Here is an 8272-nt window from a genome sequence, read left to right on the forward strand (position 1 = left end):
GGTTTCCCTTGGCGGACAGGGATCAGCGTCATGCCGTCGGGCCTTTTTCCGTTCACACTCGATAAGCCGGTCGGTTCTAGCTGACAAGGAAAACCGGCGCTTTCGCAACAATTCCTAGCAATACTGTTCATTTCTTTATGTCGCGCCCATCGTCCCTTGGTTGACTTATTGCAGGATAACCCGTGATGTCCGTTAGTTTCTACTTGCGTGCCGCACGCAATGCAGTTGTGCGCCACTACAACCGGCAATCCAAACCGCAATGCGACACCGATTCTGACCTCGTCGTCTCTAAGGAATGTTCCCAGACATGGAGATATGAAATACATAATGTCTATATGTATAGATATGGCATGTGATGTCCGGATTCTTCTGATGCCGAAATGGTATGATGCATGCCGGAACCCAAACTTTGAGGATCTGCTGATTACGTACGACTACATTCCTAATAAAGAATTACTTTATGAATGCTCCTTGCATGTCTCCGCATTCCTGCTTTACACGGACTGTACGAGTATACTCGTATTAAATAAGAACTTATTCACTCACAAGTCAGAATGTCGCACATGAACGTCCGTTGATTAGCACCGACAACACTGGACACCTGACCATGAGCAGCCTTTAAATTTAAAGCTAGCTAAAATGATAATGAATAATAAAGAGATGAATTTTTATTTGCGCAAGCCAGTAACACTATTACAGTTCACAAACAGAACAGGATTACAACAAAAATATAAAGAGTTTCTATATGAACGCTAATCAAGTTACTACATTTGGTGTGCTTTTGGTGCGGAGCGAAGATTTCGTGATGCTGGTTGCACCTTCTTTCGCGCATTAAAATGAAAATTACTAATTGTTTCGACATGTGCTTTATATCTATATCGTATACAGAATACAGATATAGTTACTTATTATACTTACATATAATTATTATACTTATGACACTACTTACTTACTTACTTATTATTATACTTACATCTGACATTACATTTGGGGAGCCGGTATTAGCTTTTCTAAAGCCTCTACTAGCTTTAAGGCATGTATGGCTATTTTGGCTTTAATCGTTTTAAAATGAGCAGTTTTTCCCTCCAAGAGCGCGCGCTCGCAAAAGCTTTTTATTTCCGCAAAATGTTTCCCTTTTTCTACCGATATCGGAAAACATACAACCTAACAATAAGTTTGCTCGCCAGTATGTGCAACATTGCAAAAGCCGGTGCCGAGATTCTGGCAGTTTTTGTAAAAGTGTAATGTAATTTTTGTAAAAAGCACATATCGTAAAATACAGCTAGCCCTACATTCTCCATTTAATTTTTGTCGTTAATATTAATACTGCTTTACTTATTGTTGTATCTCATAGTTAGCTAAAAATGGACGGTTGTATCATCACATAATATCATGTACATTGATATATACAGTACAGTACAGTATTTTGAAAATGACTAATCGAGATCGAATTGGAATTGCGTAATTTAATTCAAGGAAAGCACTTAAGCGGCATTAGTACTACTCGACACGCACTTTAAAAGAGTTCTGTAAGATACAGAGCCGGAAGTTCTGTAATATTTTGTGACCACCCCTTATCTCTGATTGGACGCCCGAGTTAAAGTGTTCTGTATCTAAAAGGAACTCTCCTGGCTCCGTTACGATACAGAACTCGTACTTTTACCAAGTCAAAATTATTTTTTGATGTGGATGCTCAGCCCCCGTACGTCGAAAGTCCTGTTTGTTTCTATTGAAACAATATTCCAGTTCTGCTTGTTAACTGTTTTTAGCTGCCTAAGACTGTGCATGTTTCATGATGTTTGAATTTGTATCGATGGCAACTTCGCCATAGCCGTCAGCGCAGAGCTGCGAGGAATGATAAATTCCACCTCACCGTACTTTCCGTGCGAAGTTGTCTTTCGCTTTTTCACTAGTCATTTGATTTCTTCAACATACCACAACTTTGAAATGTCAGAAAAACAGAAAGGGAACGGCTGCAAAATTGAAATGAAAAATACATGAATTGTTGGCAAATTCGGCTACAGTAACTGGGCACTGTTTGACGCTAATGGTCTCGTTGCTCTGTAACGCTCTATAAGATTCAGTGCTGTACCATTGGTAGATTCACTTTTACAGAACTTCCGGTACTTTATGTTACAGAACTCATTTAAAGTGCGTGTCGAGTAGTACTATTGGTTGTACTTGTACAGTACAATAAGTAAGGACTTCTAACAAAACAAATGTTCGCTAAACTCGCATAACAAGTGCACTGTATTCGTACAAACGAGGCTCACACTTCAACGTAGTGGCACCTATCCACATCCTACCTTACGCGAGCCGGCAATGAGTCAGTTTTTTCAAACACAAGGCGGTTTAGCCGAGTAATCAATTTCATAGATCGCAGGAGTCTAAAGAGTACATAGTACCGTGTTTCGACCAAATTTAATGCCAGGCTTCTAAGCCGTTTTATTTCACAGGCTTCCAGTTTGGGTCCGCGTAATATTTACAAATTGTTTATTCATAAGATGGATTTTTTATATGTGCTCCTGGGATGTTTAACGTGGACTGTGGTCGCCAGCGATCCACAAGGTATGATTAATCAGATAGTGAACAGATATAACTTTATCTTCAAGACGGGCAATGTTTTTTATCGCCGCTGCAGCTCCGCAGCCCGTTCAGTCTGGACGTAATCCTTCTCGAAATCCCTCTATCCTGTCCTCAAGTAGGCAGAATTTACAGTTACGCGCTCCAGCAGATTCCCTTTCGATGCCCGTTCAGTCTGGTAAGCTTACTTCTACAGTTTCTCCACGGTACCGTGGTGTATTGTACATGTTATCGTTAGTATTATTGAAAGGCGAAAGTAAACCCAGATAAATGGCTTAAAAACAGTTGATGCATAGTTTTGCAAACTGGAAAAAAATCCCTTCTGCAGTTTTAGATATCGCTCGCACAAACTGGTTGAAGCGCTTACAGTTAGCAGTCTTATGGCACTGTGATATATGATCAGCTGATCGTACTCTGTCTTGTCGTATTTATTATTCTACGTAATAAATATATCTTTTGGAATTGTCTTATTGTTAGACTGCATGCGAAACAGAGAAAGTTTCAGTAGAAAATATTACTGTGTATAATTCAGTTGCAGTGCTGCAGTGTAACTATTTTTCACTAAATTATAAAGGGCGGTTTTTGTATCTGTGCTTCTGTATATGGATGTCTCCCATAGATTCCTCGCAACAAGTTGGGCCGATCGGGAAGAAGTCGGATATTGCCTATCAGTGCACTTTTTTTCATAACTCATCTTACAGCTGCAAAACGGACTGCACGGAAGAGGATGATCTTCACAGCGTGCCGTTTCCAGATGCGCCACAGTTGAAATATATGGATCGGAATTGTTCAACGGATGTACCCGTTGCCGGCGCCACTTGGAAACCGTCTAACGGTAACAACGGATAAAATTGTTAAACAAATCATTAATGCTGAAACTTATCAAAATTCGTCAGTTCTTATGTATCACCTCAACTTCAATTTTATAAAATAATTCAGTTTTTATCCTACGCAGGTTTCATTAAGCGCCGTGCTGATCCTTCCCGCGGCAACCAAGTCATCGCTACCTGTAGTTTTTATAAAACGTCTTGGTTTGAGTGTTACGGAATCGCCGACTGCAGTCTTGGACCCGGGGTTTTAACCTGCGCGGGAGGGGCGCCATGGAGAGGTTATTATGAAGGAAGTCCAGAGAAAGGTGGGTGTAAAATGATATCTTACATGCGCAAATCTGTATCTGCATAGTAAGAGATAATTTTACCTATAACATCATGGTTATCGACTTATCGCAATGGAAGAGTTCATAAATATTATGTCGTAAATTATTTTATTTTATTTTAAAATTTAGTTAGATAGTTTGCCGTGACATGTTACATTTGGCAGTTTTAAGCCTTATTCTCATTTGCGCTGAATTTAAGGACTAAGGGGCTTGTGGTGGACTTTAAAACACCATGCAATACGACGGCATTATATTAGTAGTAACCATGAGATTTGCATTTCGTGCTGAATAGCCATTTACTAAAGTACAGAGTGTACAGATTATGTCATAAATTCATAATCATAAGCAAAATTTATAGTATTCGATATTTAGCAAGTTATTATAAGCACCGAGGTTTTACTGTAGTTTTTTCTGTACTGTTAGTCGTTTTCTGAAGTGTATTATATTTTCGGTATTGTGTAATCAGTATTTGCCTAACCGATCTAGAAATGTTTTCGCGTTATAAGAAAAGCATTAATATTTCCAATCATAATACGTTTACAGTACTGTATAGCAATTTTCTAACAATATTTTATAACAGCATTCATTTTCCAACAGTTCTTTTATGCATCTGATAATCATTTGCAACTGCCTTTACTCTGTAGGTACATTGCGCGGCAATGTCACCGCGGAAGCTATGAACAGTCCTCCTGTGCATCCTACTCCACAGAAACCACAGACACGACCGGAAGCTCCCGGGGCTACAACTGGAAGCGAAGGTGCCACGCCCCGCCCCAATGTGCTTCTTTCCGGTGAGTTGCGCAAGACTGGACAGTTTAGTGTGGTGATAATAGTGTGATACTGATTGACTGTCTTCTCTCGAATCGAATGCTTCTAACTGACCGCTTGTGCCTGGCGCTTTGAAGCTTGCCCTTTATGTGACCTCACCAACTATGACACATTCTGTAAAGCTAACAACTGAAATTTCTCTTTTAATTTATTTCTGTCGGATGGCGACTGGTGAATATTTGGGTTGTGGGGTCCTGTTCACTTTTCTTGTTTGTTTCCTGTTATTTTACCTACGTAGTAACACAGATGCAGCAAAATGCACGCAACTAACACCATAAAAAATTTTCGTCGATAATTTCAACAGGACTTGCAACCAACCGGTAACTCTTTCCAAATTTGAAAATATTTTAGCACCAAAAAAGGTTGTGGTAGCATGTGAAAAATTTGTGGATTCAAGCGCGATGTGCTATGGTTTCGATAAGACATGCTCAGGGCCACCGGAACAACAGATCTGCTCGCACAGCCGGAAGTATATTCCTCGCACCTCTACGAGCGAAGCATATTACGGCAGATTTGGTACGTCATGAATTGTAATTGCAGTGTGTGAATCACAAATTGAATTTTTAAACGGATTTTTGCTTTCTTGAATAGATTCGGTAGTCCAGGCAGTCCAGGAAGATTCGCTGTTGATGGCTGCGGATATTGTTGCCGAGTGCTATTTTTATGACAACAACGAATATTTATGTGGATTTCCTTTCGGTGTTTCGCTAAAGTCTGACCATTCCTTATCGATACAGCCGACTCGTGGCCGATATTATCGCAGCAAAAAAGGATCTGCTTAAGCTTACCATATAAGTTTGCGATGGTCGTTTGAAGATACCTCTCTTCTTTTTTTTAAGGTTTAACTTTTACACTCCTCTGGTGCTCGTGATACGCTACCAAATACAGTTTCATAGTTATCACATTACTATACAATTTCATAGTTACAAAGTATTAGACTTGTGTATTGTACTGATATGATGGTGCTGCTACCGCATTCCAGCCCCAGGTACTTAATTCAAGTAGCCAGTCATCATAAAAAAGTATCGTGGAAAACTAATGTAATGGTTTCTTTGCAGCTTTTTTGGATACAAGAAATTCACCACGTTCAGAATATTTTATCTGTTTAAGTTTAAGAGTGTGTACAGCTGTACCATAGCGCAATAATTGCACTGCCGTATATGCAAAGTAAAACGAAAGGAAGTGGTTCAGTATCTATAAAATTTCAATGAACAATTACAGAACCAGGTAGAATGAAAGAGACGTGAAACAAATATTACGAAGTAACTGTAAAAACTCATCTGTATTGTACACCAGATTGTCAGTAGTTCTATTAATGTTCGTTTTCTTATTCCAGTGTCGTACGACAAACTAAGTGCCAACTATTAACCGTAGAAATTTACAGTTGTATTGTACAAGACACTGTGGTGATTCTAATGGGAAAAAGCCTAATCAACCCAAACATCAACTTGTTTTAAAAGAATTACCATCTATGTGTTTAAGCAAGCTGACACAGCTGAAATATTAAACCGATAAGGGCACCATAATCAAAACTAGGAAAATAACGAAATCGAAAATCCGCACATTATTAAAAAATAGAAATCTCTTCTCTTGGCAAACACCTGCTGCATTTCTTATTGTTATAGTGTTGTGAGAAAGTGCGTACAGCTTTCAAAAAACCGTAGATCTGCTCTCGCCAGATTTCTCTCGAGATGCGGCTGATAAAGTTGAAGTGACCACTTCTGTTGTTGGCTCTCCCAGTAAAACGTTTTTACTACAAAAAGATGAATAAATACTGGTATCCCAAGACGTTCGTTGACTGTAGGGGGCGGAGTAGTGCAGTAGCGGGCTAACACTAGACCAGTGGCCATCGGCGATTCGCCAAAGATCACAAGTACTGTAAGTAAGTACAAGTATTTACCAGTTAGTTGCTGCGGTCAAACCAAGTTTAAAATCACACAAGCCATTTTTAGAATTATCTGTACGGCCGTTCTGTACATATCCGGATACAACTCTAGGTACAACACGTTATCAGGCTCGGGCTTTGGACTTTTTTGTTTACACTAACCAGGCCAGTATTTTTTTAAAAATCGCATATTTTAAAAGTACTTGGTTTCTTGCCTCTGTTTTTCAGTAAACTCGGTTTTGAGCTTAAAAATGTTAATTAGCGGGGGAATCGTTCCTCTTCGAGATGGAACGGAAGAAAATCGCTCGGCCGATTCGCCTGGATCCGTTTCAGTTTACTCGAATGGCTACGGCGTCATGTTGTGTGAAAGCGACGATTCCAGTGAAAGCTCTGGATCAGCATCAACTACTAGTAGTGATCCCAGTACAAGGACTTCAGCGCTGCAGGAGGACGATTTTCATCATGCCGTGAATACGCCGACCACTACGGATTCTGCCACACCTAATCTGCATCCGCGTCCAACCGCCAATTCTGCAACGCGCCGTAAAACAGCTCACCGGAATCACTTCCGCAAAGGCCAGCTTCAGCAGTTGGAGGCGTTCTTCCAGAAATGCCGCTATCCTAGCCACACACAACGTCTGGAGTTGGCCGACATCATTGACGCGGGCGAGGACGACAAGCGTATACAGGTGTGGTTCAAGAATCGACGCTCCAAAGAGCAGAGAATTGCAGGCACTACGCCCGATGTCCCTGTCAAGCGTCCATGTCAACCTGCGAAATCTGTGTCACTCCGTCCAATACAGCCCTCGTTCGCTAAGATGTCGATCTCGCCGCCCGCTTGGACACCGCCCGCAATGGAAATGCCAAACGCAGTTATGGCGTTTTATGTTCCTAGCCCGGGTGTGGTCCACTTTAACTGGCCCGGTGGATCGTTGACCATGCCTGATGGAAGCTCATGTGAGTTGTACGATAAGGAATAAATTTTAAATACTTCGGAAGTAGCATTTAATATTTTTGGGTCCACCTTGTATTGGACAGACAACAGCAAGATGGTTCCTTTTTTTTAAATCCACGGTTTTTGTGCTGCAGGATTGTGTACGACTATGTTGAACGGAAACATCTGCAAATGTTTCGTCTCTAAAATGGCTTACTGCATGTTTTGTCTTAGCAGATCGGATATCGGATGTTGTACAGCAGGAGGTTGCCGGTTTATTACCTGATTTGCAGAAACCATTAGATTGCCCTGCCAGTTTTGTTCCGTTGCCGTTCACGCTAAGCTATTCCTCGTTTACGCCGCCCCCAGTGCAGATGCCGGTGATGGAGGGCAACGACTGGTATTCTCCGCCGGAGGATACAACGTTGTTGACCCTTCCAGAAACGGCTGAACAATCTCCTGCAAACATACCGCCGAGCGAATCGGACTTACTTAGTGCGCTTGTCCGCGTAGCAGGTTTGACCAACTGATGGTGTTTCCAAATATCTGCGTTTCTGCCATGGACTGGTGAAAGTTTATAGTACAGTATTATTGAGTATAGCGATGTCGTTTATAAGCATTATTGGTATTTCAAATAAAAAACTATTTGATTTTTTTTCGTTGACGTTCATGTTTTTATCGAGCATTTAGAAATTTTTACGGCATTTACTAGTTTGTGGTGGTTTACAGTCTGGTTATTTTGTTCGGTGGAATTAGCAGTTAGTGTTTCCCAAAGTACTGAAATTCGGGCTTCGATGTGTTTAGTTTCGCAATAGTGTTTAGTTTCGCAACGTGCTTTTCGGTGTGTTTAGTTTTGCTATAGCGACACGTGTTTTATTGCTTTGCC

General features: G+C 40.8%; 2 protein-coding genes across 2 annotated transcripts; both read left to right on the forward strand.

The window, feature by feature from the left end:
- Positions 1-2265: 2265 nt before the first annotated feature.
- LOC129592145 (uncharacterized) lies at positions 2266-5723 on the forward strand. Its single transcript, XM_055488119.1, has 7 exons — positions 2266-2568; positions 2642-2761; positions 3203-3418; positions 3539-3718; positions 4384-4530; positions 4919-5083; positions 5159-5723. The coding sequence occupies exons 1-7, from the start codon at positions 2505-2507 to the stop codon at positions 5347-5349; spliced, it is 1083 nt and encodes a 360-aa protein (XP_055344094.1). The 5' UTR covers positions 2266-2504; the 3' UTR covers positions 5350-5723.
- Positions 5724-6423: 700 nt separating this feature from the next.
- LOC129592156 (homeobox protein prophet of Pit-1-like) lies at positions 6424-8267 on the forward strand. Its single transcript, XM_055488131.1, has 4 exons — positions 6424-6445; positions 6520-6564; positions 6715-7409; positions 7624-8267. The coding sequence occupies exons 3-4, from the start codon at positions 6809-6811 to the stop codon at positions 7914-7916; spliced, it is 894 nt and encodes a 297-aa protein (XP_055344106.1). The 5' UTR covers positions 6424-6445; positions 6520-6564; positions 6715-6808; the 3' UTR covers positions 7917-8267.
- Positions 8268-8272: the final 5 nt, after the last annotated feature.

The sequence above is a fragment of the Paramacrobiotus metropolitanus genome, unplaced genomic scaffold (assembly GCF_019649055.1).
Source record: "Paramacrobiotus metropolitanus isolate TYO unplaced genomic scaffold, Prichtersi_v1.0 Parri_scaffold0000003, whole genome shotgun sequence".
In the NCBI taxonomy this organism is placed as follows: Eukaryota; Metazoa; Tardigrada; class Eutardigrada; order Parachela; family Macrobiotidae; genus Paramacrobiotus; species Paramacrobiotus metropolitanus.

What these genes read in the sequence shown, in the direction of transcription:
- LOC129592145 (XM_055488119.1), top strand. Translation starts at nt 2,505, where the DNA reads ATGGATTTTTTATATGTGCTCCTGGGATGTTTAACGTGGACTGTGGTC. An exon ending in CACTTGGAAACCGTCTAACG is followed by an intron (nt 3,419 to 3,538) that starts GTAACAACGGAT and finishes TATCCTACGCAG; the next exon opens with GTTTCATTAAGCGCCGTGCT. An exon ending in CCCCAATGTGCTTCTTTCCG is followed by an intron (nt 4,531 to 4,918) that starts GTGAGTTGCGCA and finishes AAAATATTTTAG; the next exon opens with CACCAAAAAAGGTTGTGGTA.
- LOC129592156 (XM_055488131.1), top strand. Translation starts at nt 6,809, where the DNA reads ATGTTGTGTGAAAGCGACGATTCCAGTGAAAGCTCTGGATCAGCATCA. An exon ending in CATGCCTGATGGAAGCTCAT is followed by an intron (nt 7,410 to 7,623) that starts GTGAGTTGTACG and finishes TTGTCTTAGCAG; the next exon opens with ATCGGATATCGGATGTTGTA.